The sequence below is a fragment of the Manacus vitellinus genome, unplaced genomic scaffold (assembly GCF_001715985.3).
Source record: "Manacus vitellinus isolate BGI_N305 unplaced genomic scaffold, ASM171598v3 scaffold_26_pilon, whole genome shotgun sequence".
Taxonomy (NCBI): domain Eukaryota; kingdom Metazoa; phylum Chordata; class Aves; order Passeriformes; family Pipridae; genus Manacus; species Manacus vitellinus.
In genome coordinates, this window is record NW_021939960.1 from 11,741,102 (window position 1) to 11,756,900 (window position 15,799).

The 15,799-nt window shown below is 39.0% G+C and overlaps 1 protein-coding gene across 3 annotated transcripts in view; it reads right to left on the reverse strand.

Annotated features, from left to right (window-relative positions):
- Positions 1 to 783: 783 nt before the first annotated feature.
- The window catches only part of DHX35 (DEAH-box helicase 35), a 28,100-nt gene continuing 13,084 nt past the window's right edge, over positions 784 to 15,799 (reverse strand). The window contains exons 13-23 of one of the 3 annotated variants that reach the window (XR_001920854.2): positions 14,906 to 15,030; positions 14,393 to 14,447; positions 9,419 to 9,514; positions 9,028 to 9,122; positions 8,364 to 8,441; positions 7,136 to 7,265; positions 6,366 to 6,447; positions 5,780 to 5,851; positions 4,034 to 4,172; positions 1,442 to 2,522; positions 784 to 1,196 (exon numbers count right to left, since the gene is read on the reverse strand). Coding sequence is in view for 2 of the 3 variants with exons in the window: in XM_018074006.2 (XP_017929495.1) it covers positions 2,478 to 2,522; positions 4,034 to 4,172; positions 5,780 to 5,851; positions 6,366 to 6,447; positions 7,136 to 7,265; positions 8,364 to 8,441; positions 9,028 to 9,122; positions 9,419 to 9,514; positions 14,393 to 14,447; positions 14,906 to 15,030 (917 nt within the window). In the remaining variant the exon portion in view is untranslated. Of the gene's footprint in view, positions 2,523 to 4,033; positions 4,173 to 5,779; positions 5,852 to 6,365; positions 6,448 to 7,135; positions 7,266 to 8,363; positions 8,442 to 9,027; positions 9,123 to 9,418; positions 9,515 to 14,392; positions 14,448 to 14,905; positions 15,031 to 15,799 lie in introns of all 3 variants that reach the window. The other 2 variants (XM_018074007.2, XM_018074006.2) reach the window with 2 other exon arrangements.

The following is a 15,799-nucleotide window of genomic DNA, read 5'->3' on the forward strand; positions in this document are numbered from 1 at the left end:
GACTTCTTTTTCAAGCAGTATTTTGATTCAACAGACTAATATTTTAACCTCATTCTCTAAAAGCCAGAGATAAAATCCTCAAATGTTTCATAAACTACTGACAACCATCTACAAATGACTTCAACCTCCCCCACAACAGACTGTTTATGCAGCAAAGAGCCAACAACAAGGCAGTAACCCACCTCCTTAATCAAGGCTATTTAAAGCATAATGCTCTGTACAAATCTAGCACAGCTGTAGGCCAAAGCTTGACAAAGCAAAGAGATTTTCAGGGTTTTTTAAGTTTCCGGTCTGTGCCTTCAAACACCTTCAAAGGGTCCATACCTCTGATGCAAGCAGGACTTTCTCTCTAAAGGTGACCTTAATCTGGATCCTAAAAACATTTATTCTTAGCCTGCATCTCTAGTATAAAGTCTGCCTGTTTTGTGGCTGGTGATACCTCAATAGTTTGTAAAACTGCTAAAAAGACAAGTCTTAGTTTCTTTTTTTGTTTACAAAGACCTACTGCACCCATTCTTATAGAAGTAAAATTGCTTGTAGCATTTGACAAAGCTTGTACATCCCTGGGTTCTGAACTCCACAAGAGTCACAGTCTTTCTTACAGAAAATTTTTGCAGCTGTGCAGCCAGGTAAAAGAACATCTGGGGAAGAGAGTTCTCCAGAATCACCCAAAATTCTCAGAACTGGCAAATGTAGTAGCCACCCACTGACAGCCCAGGCCAGTACAAACACACAGAACCTTGGGAAATCACCCACTGAAGTGATGAATTCTCACATTGCTTCAATTCAATGTTTTTATCTTTCTTAAGAATACTTCCAGAGGACAGAGAAACATGGACATTTTACAAGTCTTCATATTCAGTTCTTTCTCCAGGCCTTTAAGAGAAAAAAACCTGCAAACTGAATCTTTTTAGTAAGTGCCAACACTGCTCTCAGCTCCAGCTGGAGACAGTCCCTGCCCCAAAGAGCTTCCACTCTAAGAGATTTATACAAAGGTGAAGGTCACAGGGACAACAGGGAGGAAGGTGACACAGTTTTCATGCTGCTGGTGCCATTCCTGGAGACTGGTACATCTGTTTGTGCTGGCAGTTGGGACGCTGAAGAGATACACAGTGCACATGGCACAACATGTTCTCTCTGCAGGTGTTTGGAAGGGAGAAGGTAAAGAAGTTCTCAAGAAAGTTTTCAAGGCAGTCCTGTAATGAGGAAGGCATTTGTTCTATGCAGAAGTTTTTGCCTATTTATATACTTTTTAAAAAAAAAGAAAATAAAATAGTTAATATGCCAAAAACATATTATCAAATCAGCTGCCTTACAAAAATAAAATTTTCAAACAATATCTCTCTAAAATAAATATTAATAGGTAAAAATGGAAAATGGAAATAATTAAATACATGTATCCAGCTATTTTGTTAAAACACAAATAAGCATAGTTCCTTACTGAAAAGTAGTCATGGAATCCTGATTAGAGCAGAAACTGTTCAGAGCATCCTTCTCTTCAGTAACATAGGAAGGTGAGTCCCAAGCAGTAAAGAACAGATTCATAATAAAAGAAATATATAGGACTGTGTTCGTTATAGGAAAGTACAAAACATTTCCTTCCATACTGAACAACACAGACTAAACAAACAGTGTTCCATGATATCTCCCTAATGAAATTTACTGATATTGCCAAGCAGCGAGAGACTAGGAATTTTTCTCCTGCAGGAAAAAAAAAGAGTAAAGTGAACTTGATTGTTTGGGAATATACATGTTTAGTCTCCTGATTGAACAAAAAATTAATCCTTCTTAAAAATACTGAGCTCCTCTTCCTCCCCCTCCCCAAACAGCAACTCTCATGTGCAGAAACAAGACATTTCAGTCAGAGCTGCCCACGGAAGGACTGCTCAGCACAGGGAATGGGGCAGCTCCACCTCAGGAGGGAGACTTTTACTGCTTGGGAGCACAGGTTGCACCAGTTTGGGATGGTCCAACATGAAATCAATGTTTCCATGGCAGCACCTTGCACCTCCAGGAGTAGTGGATTGCCCTGAGCTCCTGCTGGCAGGAGTCAGGCTCAGTTTTGTTGGTGTAGGTCACAGTGCTCTAGGTAACAGAGGCAGGGTACCCTATTCCCCACACTCGTAAGGCAGTTGCACCACTCCAGGAAATCTGTTTCTTTCTTGAAGGTTTCAATTTTTTTGTGGTCTTGTATGTCTGCTTAATTTTTAAATTGTTTTTCTACCTATTTAAAAGGAGCAACATGCCCAGATTAACAACAGTGGTCAAGTAGGCAAAGAATAAAATGTCCACAATGCAAGCTCTACGTAGGTTTACAGTGTACTGGTCATGCATAAACCCCTACAGATCCTGGCAGGCATTTAAACATTTAAGTTGGTGGAAGATCAAACTGCTAATGAACTGACTGCTGAATGGACTGTAGCCAGCTTGGAATCACTGGTAGGTTCTGCTTCTGATGTCACAAGACTTAAGCCATGTCAGTGGTCATCTACTTTAGCCCTTTTTGCTTTCAAGGAAAGATGCTGCAAAAGAACAGAAAGTCTGCTTAGCAGGCACACCACGATTAGCAAAAAAAAAATCAATTAGAATGCTTTCAGTCTTTAATCCCAAATTATATAAATTCTTACACAAATATTCATTCCCAATCTCTGCTTGTTGCTGATACAGCTAAAATAAAGTTATGAAATAAAAATCCACATCTACCTCAAAGTGATGTTCTGGCTTGGTGTAAAATAACATCTTCCAGCACTTCTGCATTAACTGCAAGCAAAGGGACAATTCCCTACTGGAAGCAAGTTGCCAGATGTAAAAATGCACAGAGAGATAGATGTGCTCCCAACAATACATCTGCACAAACACCAGGAGCATGCACATGAAGGACAAGACTACTGTGTCAACTCTGCAGTTACTGGACCTTTGGACCCTTGTGCTTTTAAAGACCTACAGAAATGTGGAATAAAAATATGAAGGAAATTCTGCAAAATTTGGAATGAGAAATAAGTGACTGAGACCAAGATGAAGCTGTAGAAGAACATGTTTTAACACAGAATCCTATTCATTGGGGATGTGGGTTTAACTTGATATAGGAATAAAAACTCTCATATTTGAGGAATCCCTTCCCAGCACAAAGATGTATCCTTCAGTAGAAAAAGGGTCTGAATGTTTATAAACTAACATAAATCTGTGTGGTTTGCAATGGCTTGCTTATTCAAAATTTACATGTATGATTCAAAGCTTTACACAACAGAAACATTTCTAATTTTTAAACATTTTATAAGGAAACCCAAGCTTTTTGGCTGATATGGATAACTGACCAAATTGGAAAAGACAAATTTCCTCAAAACCAGCAACATCCTCCAGAGCTTCCACTCACTTCAGGATGAAAGCAATGATTAGGTCATACTGCAAACTGAGTTCACCTCTATCAAATCAAAAGAATGGTAATGGTAAAAATTAGGTTCTGATGTAATTTCACAAGAATATCCACACAGTTGCAGCACTACCTTGAGAACATGTAAGGTAGGCAATAAATTCAAGACAAGTATTCTTCACTTACAAAAAGGAATTCAAGTTTTATCTGAACAAACCATCGAGTCCCACTTCCCAACACCACCTACCTGAAGGAAAACCTCATCCCAAACTTCAGGCTGTGGAGAGGTCATATCACTGTGGGATGTTGTGTTGTGTATGGGATGTGAATCAAAGGACTAATTATTCCAGGAATAGATTTGATACAGCACTGGCTCATTACCAAGTCCAGTGCATATATTCAAGTGTAAAATGGTTGAAGGCTCAATTTACCAGGGTGGAAATGAACCACTTTGTATCTCTGAGATCCTGTCTGTTGGCTGGATAATAGGGAAAAACCTTTCATGCATCAACTTACTATCCTCTTCCTTTAAATTAAAATCAATACAAATGAATGAAGAAATGAATAAAACCAACTTAATTTTTGTCCCATGAAATAGACAACAAAGGAAACATAAACACTTAGAAAGGTCAGATACAAGAGCTGCTGCTGCAGCAATGGTACCGTTTGGGATTTATGCCGATTCCGTACCGTTCCTTGCTGGTAAAAATGAGGAGCCAGTTCCAGGAGCCAGGCAGATTCCACGGCAGTCACATCTCTCATGTAATATTTAGCAGTCTGTATGACTTCATTGTAGACTACCCTAGGAGGAAGGAGAAAAAATAGTGTTTGCTGTAAAGTAATGAGGGAGAGATGAGCTAGAGCATATTTAGGCAGCTTCACATACGTGCTGCCAGAGGTGGCATTTACAGAGTGTCAAGAGAGTCTTTAAGTTGTAACTCAGCCTCTTACCTCTTTCCCTCTGCTTGGTCAGAGTATTGTCCATTAAGACAACTTTAGATTGCCATGAAAACACTTTCACATACTACCAAGACATATGCATATATGGTATAGAAGAGAGAATATTTCTTATAATAGGGCCAAGGGGGACTCACAACTGATACTTTGGAAGAGAGAATATTAATTATTCTGTAATATCATAAGGAAAGATGTCAAAAGCACCAAAATCCTGGGCCCACAACAAGCAGGGCATGAATCCCAGCACGAGTATCCCTGGTGCCAGTCTGCAGACAAGCAAGATAAGCATTAGAGGGAGAAATCAGCTTTAACTCCTGTCAGAACATCTCCTGGCAAGAGACACAGAAACAGCCAACCATGTGGACTCATCCCTGCTGTCAGCATGAACAGGATACCAGCACAGACAGCCTATTTCTGAGGTCACCCTTAGTGGGGAAGGTCCTTTTCCCCATGGAAGCACAAACCCCCACACTGAAGGGTTAGTCACCAAAGCCAGAAGTCACTATCTGCCTTCTATACGCAGCAGAGCTGCAAACACATGAGGTTTGTGGGCTCCTATTAATTGGTATTTTGCTCTCAAAAGCAAAGAGGAGTGAGTCCAAAATTCTCTTTGCCAAACGCAACATGAGACATGCCAACTAATACAACTAAAGAGAAATCTGAGGAAAATAAACCAGAATGAGAACACATTTTTGATACACCTGTAACAGACAGAGAATTGAAGCCCTCCATAAAGGATGGTTGCCCAGGATGCACTAGCACTGACATTCAGGTTGCTAATTACTCCTGTCTTACAAGATGCCACGAGCCATGACACTGGGCCAAGTTTATCCTTCAAAGTCCCAGCAACAGGCAGTGAAGGACAAAAGCCCAAATACTTCAGGCTGATCATGGTGACCTGAAAGTTAGGAACACATTTCTGTTTGTTATCTGAGCATCTCTGACCTGCAAATAGAATGAAAATATCCCAGTTGATGGAAAAGTACAACCAGTTCTTTCCACTATCTGCTGGACAGCCATAACTTTTCACATCGTGCATTTTATGTGTAAGCCCTCTCTCAGCAAGCCATTTGCAATTACTGCAGCACATGTTTGACAGGATATTTCCTTAATAGCCTTAATAAAAGTAAATTAACCCTAGTTCTGTCTAGGTACAGAGACTACTGAAAGAACAATCCACAGTGCAAGATATGGTGCCCACTAAACAAGAGTCACCTGGCTCTGCTTTCCAAACTCTGTAGGTATTTTTGGCAGTTAAATGTCACTCTATTCCCCTGATTTATTTGGATACTGCCTACAAAATGTTGCAAAGGAAATGCCAATTGGATTCTCTCTGTGAGAACGGTGACCTTCTACATATATTTATCCACTGGGGGAGAGAAGTCATTCAGGAACATGTCTGGATGCTGCCTTAAAAAAATGCCCAAACAAGTAAAAGCAGCTTTAACTTACCAGCGTGGAGGTTTCTCTGCATACAGCACTGAGGTGGGGTGGATATGAAGCTCATGGTCATCACGGATAGTCCTTGAAAGCAAGATACTATTTCAGACTGTGCATCTATTTATTGTTGAACATTTCCCCAGTAAGAATGTCAATAAAAGCAAGAATAAAAGAGCTGGAGTAAATTAATAAGATTTGCATTTAATGAACAGATGAAACTAGGCTTAAATCCTGGCCAAAGGAACAATTGATAATTTAATGTCCTAAAAGAAGTTATGCCTACATTAAATGAAAAAGTAGCATTTCAGGCATTTATTTACTGTTGCACTGCAACTGTACTTGCTTAAATAAACACAAGCTAATTACTACTAGTAACAGCTTCCCACTATTAATAACTTTAGTTATATTTGCCAAAGAGAAGAGATAAACATTGAAGCCGTTTGCAAATACAAAACTTCAAATATTTAGTAAATCAATTGCCACATGTTTCTAATTGCAAGGGTCTAGAGAAGCATCTGTTTGGTGATTAAATTTAGATTTATTCATCAAAGGAGCTTTCCAAGTAATCAACAGTTGTACTGGAACTATATATAGTTACCTGTAAGCTCCAGTAGAGTGGAATTTAGCTGCATTGGCAAAGAATCCAGAAACTATACATCTCAAAACAGGATCTGGATCACCTGAATAGAAGAAATTTTCTGTAAAATGAGTCAATGGAATGGCAAAAATCCCTAAAATATCACTTAATCACCTCAAACAACTTTTCACAGTGCATCAGACTTTGACAGCAAAGGTGTGAAGGCAGACGAACCCTGCAATCTCATTTGTCTTCAATCTCACAGCAATTCGAAAATTACTACCTAAAAAACTACTGTTGCCACTCCATGCAGTTTCACAGTCCTTCACCCTGCATGCCAGTGAGTACTAAAGTCTGATTTTTCAGAGGAGTTAGAGATAAGTGCTGAGAACTAGTCATGGCACCTGTGCACACACAGCACAGCTGGAAATCAGTGACTGAACATCATTTTGAACATACCAAAAAATGACTTTTTGAAAAGTCTAAGAGGGAACAGGGGACCTATTTATGACTCTCTTTGGTAAATCACTCCCTTAAACATATAATCAGTGGTTAAAATCTCTTGCTGGAAAACTTAGCTAATGAACATTGGCTTAAATTTTAATTGTACAAATATGCTGAAATGCTCTTCTTCAGCCATTTTAAGGAAAAAAAAATCTGGATTTAATTAACATTATTTTTAGGCGAGGGAGAAAATACTTCAAGAGTTACTAGAAAAGCAGGAAGCAGACTGACAATTTGGAAACTACCTTCAATATTTATTGAACAATGGCTTAAAAAAAATAATTCACCTTCACTGGACTTCTTTGGCACTTTAAAACGGACCAGAAGCTTTTTCAGTTGCTCTCTCACAACAGAAGCTCTAACAAGCCCTTTGTAGTTCAGAAAGTGATCCTGACACCACTGGGAGCTCTTGCTGTGCTGTACAGTGAGAAGAACAGAAAAACTTGCAGTGGGATACCATCAGCAAAACAAACCCCAACCTCTTTTGGATAGCCTTGCTCTCTTTTAATTCTGCCTCCTACAACATATTTATTGTGTTTTCCCTGAAAATTACCTATTTACATAAGCATCTAACAAGGGTACACAGCACCAATAACTACAAAACACGTTTCAAAAAACTCCTAAATAATAGCAGATCAAATGCTGTGGGGTATTTTCAAACAGATGTGCTTCACTTCTTCATATGTGGTGAAAGAGAACAGCATCAGTTGTTCCATTCGTCCTCTCAGATCATAAACTAGGTTGTTTTCAACCTCAAAATGTAAACAGCCTTTTCTGTACACTGGCTTCAATCTTCTCTATGCAAAGAACTGCTTCTCCAGCAGCCATCACTCCATGATCTCTGCATTTGGCTGTCTCTAAGAGAATCGCACAGATACAAAATTTAAGGGGGATCATTTCAGTTGGTGCCTGTCTGGCTGCTTTGTGGCAAGTCATGTTTAAACACTTGAGTGGTTATACTACTTAACTCAGCACTGCTGCAAATATATTATTATACAATTGCTATATACCAGCAAAATATACTTCTCCCAAATTTGTAGCACTTCAAAATCGTTAAGTGAAACCTCAGCTTGATGTAAAACCTTAGGATGAATACGTAAGGTCAATGAAAAAGAGGGTATGATGATCAATGAGTTTATTTAGAAAAAAAAAAAGATTTAGATTTAGATGCAGTTTATCATCAGTAAAACATGACAAAATATTGTATTAGAATTTCGGATACTTGTTTTCCCCAAGTCCTTTCAAAAATCCCAGTCTCCTTGAAAACAGCTGTCTACCCGTAAGATTTCCATGCTGAACCCAAAAAAAATTCTCTTTATTCCCTGTTCCGAGGAACTACAGAAGGTCTGTGACAAAATAGGACCAGAATTCCTTTTAAAGCAGAACTATCACTTCATAGACTTAGTACGTCCTCAGCTTTGAGGGTGCTGTGACTCTGAGAACTTCCAGATTCAGAACTGAGAACCTCAAATTCTTCCCATTCCTGCAAATCCACATACACTTGAACTGACTTACTTTGACAAAGGCTTCATAAACATTAAGCATAGTGAGATGATCACCTTCTTCCACAGCAAACTTTCTGTGTTGCCTGGCCTGGAGAAGAATAAATATAACTTTAGAGGCAGATTTTTGAAAAAATCATGTCCAATATCCTCAGTTCCCATCAGCTCTGTATCTCCTGGTGACTTAAAATTATTACCATCTAGGGCAGTTCCTCCAGGCAACAGCAATATTTCACTAGCCTCCCCTTTATTCAGGAGCTCTTCTACAAATAAAATTAGAAAAATTATCTGATAAAGAACCTCCTTTCATTAAAATTAAGCTCCCGCTACCTATTACGAATTTGTTACATCCTACTACTTTCTGTTTTATTCATCTCAAAAGGAAGCGGTGTGTGGGAAGGCTTGGGGGTTTTTTCCAAACCCTTACACTGACCAGTATTGGTTTATAACCTTTCCTGTTTCTGGTCCTCAGAAGGAGGTTTTTACCACTAGTAAAGGACTCCAAGATTCCCACTGTTATTTGGTTTCTTCATTTACCTACAATTAATTGGTACAGTTCCAGACCTTGCTTCATTTTCACACAAACTTGCAGTCTCTAACAGGTATCAGGAAACTACTTGGCAGAAATCCAGAAATGTGGAACTAACATACAGAAAATGAGACACAACTGAACTTACAGCTTGGGCTTTTTGATTTGGGGGGATCACAAAGATGTTTTGAATCTGCATCATGGCAGCAATTGTCAAAATCTCCTGGGAGCAGCCAAAATTTCCTGAGGAGGAAAAGGAGAAATTCAGTAAAGGAAATCTTTCATTCAATTCACCCCCGTGTAGAATAAAAATACATAAACTTCTGGATTTTTCTTCATAAGATTGAATGTTTTCAATGGAAAACTTAAGAAACAAATGTGTTAGACTTGCTATTTATTAGAGAGGTTCATGAGTTTAACCATTTCTTTTCACTAAGGACCACACCAAGATGAAATAGTTTGTCTTGAATTTAGCAAATGTCTAATACTACACTACAGTTACATGCCTATGAAGAAACTGCCATTGTTTTTTCTCCTACCTGATTCCAGAAGCATCTTTGCAAACATAGGATTCAAAGGAAACTCTGCTATTCTCATTCCCAGAGGCTCTGTTAACCGGCAGTGCATATCCAAACCTGCAGCACATCAATAAATCTGACTGTGACACAGGCAAACTAGCACAGAAAAGCTTCTTGAAGAATTTATTGTGTACTAAAGAGCAGAATTATGAGCTAAAATATCCCAAATGCACCTAAGCGTTGCTGAATGTACACTGCACCAAGCTTAAATGCGGTCCTTGATATCCATTTACTCTCCCACGGGTCACCAGAATTTTTTTCCCAAAATATTTAAACACGCAGGTTTCTTAATTTTAACAAAGTTCCACAGTTATTGACAATGATTTAGAAAAACTGCAGTCCAAGTCAATGTCGTGGCCAGAGGGGATATTAGCTGTTAGTCTTACACATCTCTTGAAGTATTTAGCAGCATCTCGCTTAATGGGGATGTAAAGCAGAAGGAGAACAGAGGAGAAGGAAAACAGGGATAATTGTGTAACAGGCATTACTGCAGAAACAGGAAGCACTGCCGGGGTAGGTAGTACATGAATCACCTCTACTTAGGTCATGGAGAAAAATAATTTAATATTACCTAAACAAGAGTTTAGTCTGCCTCATGTGTGAACAACCAAACCATCAGGCATGTTCCAGCTGTAACCTTTTTCCTGGAAGTAGTACAGGAGGGAGGCTTGACAGCTTGCTTTGTGATTCCCAGTTCTCACTGAGCAACCCTGCACACTTACCATTCCAGTGGAATGGCTTCCTGCAGTGAAACCCCTGCAGCAAGGGTGACCCATACAAACACCAGGTCTTATTCTAACTCAGAGCTTTATGCTGAGACTTCGGGGAAAAGCCTTTCCTTCGCAAGAGGACATAAAAATAGAATATAAAAAAAGAATACAGACACAGGAATCAATAAGAAGGAAAAACGCTCGCTAAGAACGGCAGCAAAGAGTAAAAATTGAAAGAGAAAACAGCAAGAAGCCAAGTTGTATGATCTGTGACGTGGAGGCAAACCACAAGGCAAAGGCTACACAAGGAAGGACTAACGAGAGCCCAAGAACAGCACTGCAGGGCACTGTAGGTTGCATAACTAACCACAGCAAAGTGACCTGAGGAAACACAACTGTGCCCATGCATTATATAAACACAGTATTTGTCAGACTATGTGCTGGCAACAAACCCACAGCTGTACTTCAGCTCTGCTTCACAGAGAAAAGCAAAACCACAAATCCAGTCAAGGAATGAGCTCTTCTATAACTCGTGTCAGTATATCTGAAACCACAGATACCTCTATCCAGTGTTTACTTTATTATTTGACATGTTATCATCTCACTTATGACAATGTAGTAATTCACGCACCACACCCCTACATTGTTCAACAAAACCTAACAGGCTTTTCACGTCACAGTACTTTCCTCAGAAGCAGGTGCAAAAGGCAGCTTATGTGAAATGATGAACTAATAAATAATAAAAACAAAGTCACAGAAACTGCAAAACTTAAGGTTTATTTGACTACTGCCATATAAGAAGGTAAGTTCTACCACAATTAATAGCTATTAAAGAATATTAGAATAGGCTGTCCTTCATCTACAGAAAGACACATGCATTCCTAAGTAGGAAAAAGGAGAAATGACTATCTTTTTAACCTTCTACATGTGCATCAAGCCAGAATCCTTTGCCTTCTGCTGAATCCTACAAATGTCAATACAATTTTGCATGAACTACATATATGCACAGATGTCTTTGTAGCAGTGAGCCTGAATGTACACAAAAGGCTTGCAGTTGGTACTAGTTTGGAATACATAAAAGTTTCCTTCAAATAATCCTGGAATCAACCACTGTATCCATATATATATATATATATATATATGAAATTGAAGATCTTAGAAAAAGATATTACAAAGATTTTAATTGAACATGCTCAGGAGAGATTATACAAGTACTAGGGCACTAAAAATTCGCAAGTAACAACCACTAGTATGTGATGCACTGAGGGATTCAAACACTCCTTTTTAGACTTAGGTAGAGTGGTTGTTTCAGATAAGTGACAACTTACAAACAAATCTTCAACAAAATCATGAACCTGAAATGAAGCTAAAAATAAATCCACTTTTTAGCTTGTTTATTTAACACCTAAATTACGCTTAAAAGCAATAAACTCCAACTGACAACTTGGACTTTCAATGGGACATCAAAGGAGGAGAGATACTCCTGATGTAATCAGTTTGCAGCACTGTAAAAATAATCCCTCTAAAAACAGTCATGTGTTTATTCAACACAACTATCTCAGCCTTAAGAGCATCTGCCCTGCACACGTTGGCACCACATTGGCACAACAGGGGCCTGACCCCAAACTGCACATTTACATGTTACTGCAATGCAAATGATGAAATACATGTTCCTACTTGCACAAGAGAAATATGATTCTCACTGCACCTGCAAATGCTTTGGCAGCTTCACCTCTGCTACTTACATACAATTTTCATAATAAACCACAAGAAACCTTAAACTTCAGCAAAAACTGAAGAATGAATCCGTGCATCACACACATGCACACGCATTTCTTTCCATCTGAAACACCAACATCAGCATTTCTCTGCTTTGGTACAAAGCTGGGCATCCAAGAGAGTAACAGCTCTGTGAAGAACACTTCTGCCAAAACATCAACCAGCTAATCAGGGAGTTTATTGAACTTTTCTCTCCATTTCCCTGAGCTGGTTTTGGCACCCTTGCAACATGCTTCTGAGCCACTGTGATGGTCCTTGTTCCCAGCCCAAAAAGGTTGCAAAGAACCAAGTGCCTTAAGTGAAACCCTCCTTTGCAAGTTGGAACTGAACCAGCACAGGGCAAAATCCTGGCCAAGCAGAGTTACAGCTCCATGAGAGCAAGAAGAGAGCAGATTGCCACAAGTTACAACACAGCATTTGTGAGTGATGTGAAAATAGCCACAAACTTCTGGAAGCTTCCAAAACTTACATAATCTCTTTTATGCTGCCTCATGTTTATATTATGGAGCAAATATTGCTAACTTTGAATTAACTACAAGCACAGAGCTAAAGTCAAACAGAACTTCATTTTGATTACATGGTCTCACATCAAGGTTCTGGTTTAAGTTTCTTGCATTCAGAAAGTTTAAACAGCTGTCAGAAAACCCCCCAAAATAACAGTTCTTCCTATAAACAAAGTTAGGCAGCATACATCCCACTCACCACAAGTAAAAGGAACTGAAAACTGTGTATAAAAAATATTACTATAGTGTGATTTGAGTGTTAAAAGCATCCAACCACAGCTTAATGAATAAAATCAAAATGAACACACCTGGAATCAAAGACTATCTCAAGTTGGAAGGGACCCACCCATAAGGCTCAAGTCTAACTCCCTGCTCCTGGCAGGACTATCTAAAACTAAACCATAAGCCAAGAATGTTGTTCAGACTCTACTGAATTGGAGAAGAAGCTGTGACTAGGAACTCAGAGAACAGAATAAAAAAACTATATTCTATTAAATGGCTAAATAGTAGAAAATTATGCTCCCAGGATCTGTTAGTCTATTTTTCCTTCTTTTCATTAGAAGTTTGTCTGCATCTGTTCACTTGTCCATAACTAAAAAGTTCAATACTAAAACCCGAGCAGAGTCTTTGCAAGCTGCATGTATTTAAAGCACAAAATGCCAGCAAGCTGTGCACTGAAACACACACTGTCTGTGAGAAACAGTTCCAATTCATCCAGAGAAAATGTGATGGCTTTAGGAATGATCACGGGTTCTTTTTTTAGTGGTTGCATCACATCTGTAATCACAGCTAACAGAATCATAACAGTTTGACTTGCTGGGGGTTTGAACTTTGCCTCAGCTGCAGGACCAACCACATCAACAGCGCTACACTGCAGCAGGTGTAGCTTTACAGCCAAAAGTCATCCTGCATTCAGAGCAGACACAGACTAGAATCCATCTACAAATTATAATTAGGTTAGCTCTTAATAACTTTTGTCAGTACCTTCAAAATCATAGCAACCAGAAGGTTGAAAACTAACACTTGTTTTCCCAAGCCATGGGGAATCAGCCTTTCTATGGGGTTTCATGCACAGTCTCCAGGGACTGGCCTCTCCCAAATTCAAGCATCAGATTTGACTCACAATGTTTAGGCAGAGTTCTACCACATACATCAAGATCAGATAATGAGTGAAAGGTGCTAACAGGAAAATTTACAACAGACACACTACGTTTTCTAAAGTCCCACCAAGGAACAAATGAAGAAGCAATTCTATTAGCCTTGCTAAATCCTGGGTTGTTACAAACAATTTGATCTTGAAAGAGCCTTTACTTTCAACCTTTCTTTATTTATACTTGCAAGTGTACATGTTTCCATCAGCAGCACAGTAACATGAAATTAAAGACCACCACACCAAGGGCTTGAGTATCTAACATCTTATCTAATTGGGTGTGGGTAAATTTAGTGTCTGGTTCCTGTACTGGTCTAATTAGTGTCCAAACTCCCTTTGTATCTTCCTACGCTCTGTATGGACCAAAGAAACACAAATAGGATCTGCCTGTGAACAAACACTCCCATCAGCTCAGAGCCCTACCAAGGAGTTGGTTTCCCCCCACGAAACTGCAAGGAAATACACAGAAGATAGCTATAAATACTCATGTACCCAATCTAAACAGTTCAATTCTAGTTTATACTCTATGCAATACATTTCCAGTTCCTCAAAGAATGTTACTGCTGCCTTTTGATTGCTTACAAGGAAAAGTAAATCCAGAAGAGACTGAGGTACACTTTAAAAACCCACCAACAAAAAGCTTCCCTCAGTCAGGGCTGTGTTCCTCTTTTTCAAAGCACAGTGCTCAAATGAAAGCTTGATTAATGCCCATCCAATCACCAAATACAAATTACAATTTTTTTCATAACCCCTGTAATAAAACTGCAAATAAAGCAAAGCATAATGTTCTCACCTCCTAAAGCATACAGCAACTCTAAAGCTTGCACCATTGACTGTGCAGGAGGTGGCTGTGAAGAGAAAACATGCATTTATTAAAGTTATCAGCATAAAACACATGAGTTTTCATAAAAATTCATACATCTTTCTCTTTTACAAAATCCTTGTTTAACTACCAACCTTTCTATTTCTGCAGAATGAAGAAAGAGCTTTCACTCTCTTCCTTCTTCACAAATTCAGTGCAAAGGGACTATAGCTACAGTTCTACAGAACCTCACAGTTTGTCTTTCTAAGACTTCCCTGACTTCTCAACACTTCTAACAGCAAACTCTGGAACACGAACAGTCATTTTTAAGTTGTCACACAGGTTATTGGCACTATTGATTCCCAGAAGCCCACTTTGCTGCCTGACAGGGGACAGTGAGCTGTGCTTTCCAAATCGGTACAGTGAATAGTTCTCTGGAAAATCAGCAAGTCATCCACTGATCTTTCTTCACCCTAAGGAAAGATTACAGAGCCTGGGACTCACCGAAAGGAAGGGGAACCTGAGGACATTGTCGATGCCCAAAGCCTTCAGCTGCAGGATGACGGGTGCCAGGTTACTGCGCTGCATCTCCGGCACCGTGGCCTTGGGCAGCTTCTCAAAGTCCTCCTCTGTTGTGAGAGAAAACAAAGCAACTGGAAACTGAGCTTCAACTCCCACTCCGTGCACTCAACACGACAGAATCAGACCCATTTCAAGTTTAAATTACACACATGAACTCACAAACGAATACTTAACAAGTGTTAAAAGACGATCTCTAACCCAAAGATGATCTTTCTCCAATTTTATGATTTTATGATACTTCAATTTAAATAGAAATTCAATAGGTTTGGTTACACAGCTCTTTCTGTAGCTGACCCACCCCTATCTCAATATAAAATGCTATAAATTCTTTGCAGAAATCTGGAAATGCTTTATTTCTCTTCTGTGTAATGTTTTTGTCAGAAAATAAAAGGTGGAGTGCAAAATGCTACAAAAAAGGTTTTTTTAAAGAAGGGACACGGACAAGTTCAAAACCAGCATGTTTTCGGTATAAGGACACTATTTTTAGTAACTACTCAAACAAAAGGAGGTTTAGAATACATATTTAAAATAGAGATAAGGGTTAAAAAACCATTTTATTTAAGAATGCCTTTTAAAAGCACATTCACTATAAAGTCTAAGCCTGGAAAAATAGTTCATATAAGGTCAAAAGCCTTTTACCTTCCATTGACTCTTCTGCAGTGAATAAAAAGGCACATGCTACATTATTTTAATTTCTACAGAACTCTTTTCTGTCTCTGGTCCATCTCAAACCTTCCCTGAGATAAAGACAGTGTACGTTTCTCTGCTGTTTTCCATTCAGTGCACTTTCTTCTCTTTTCTGTTTTTCCTCCTTTA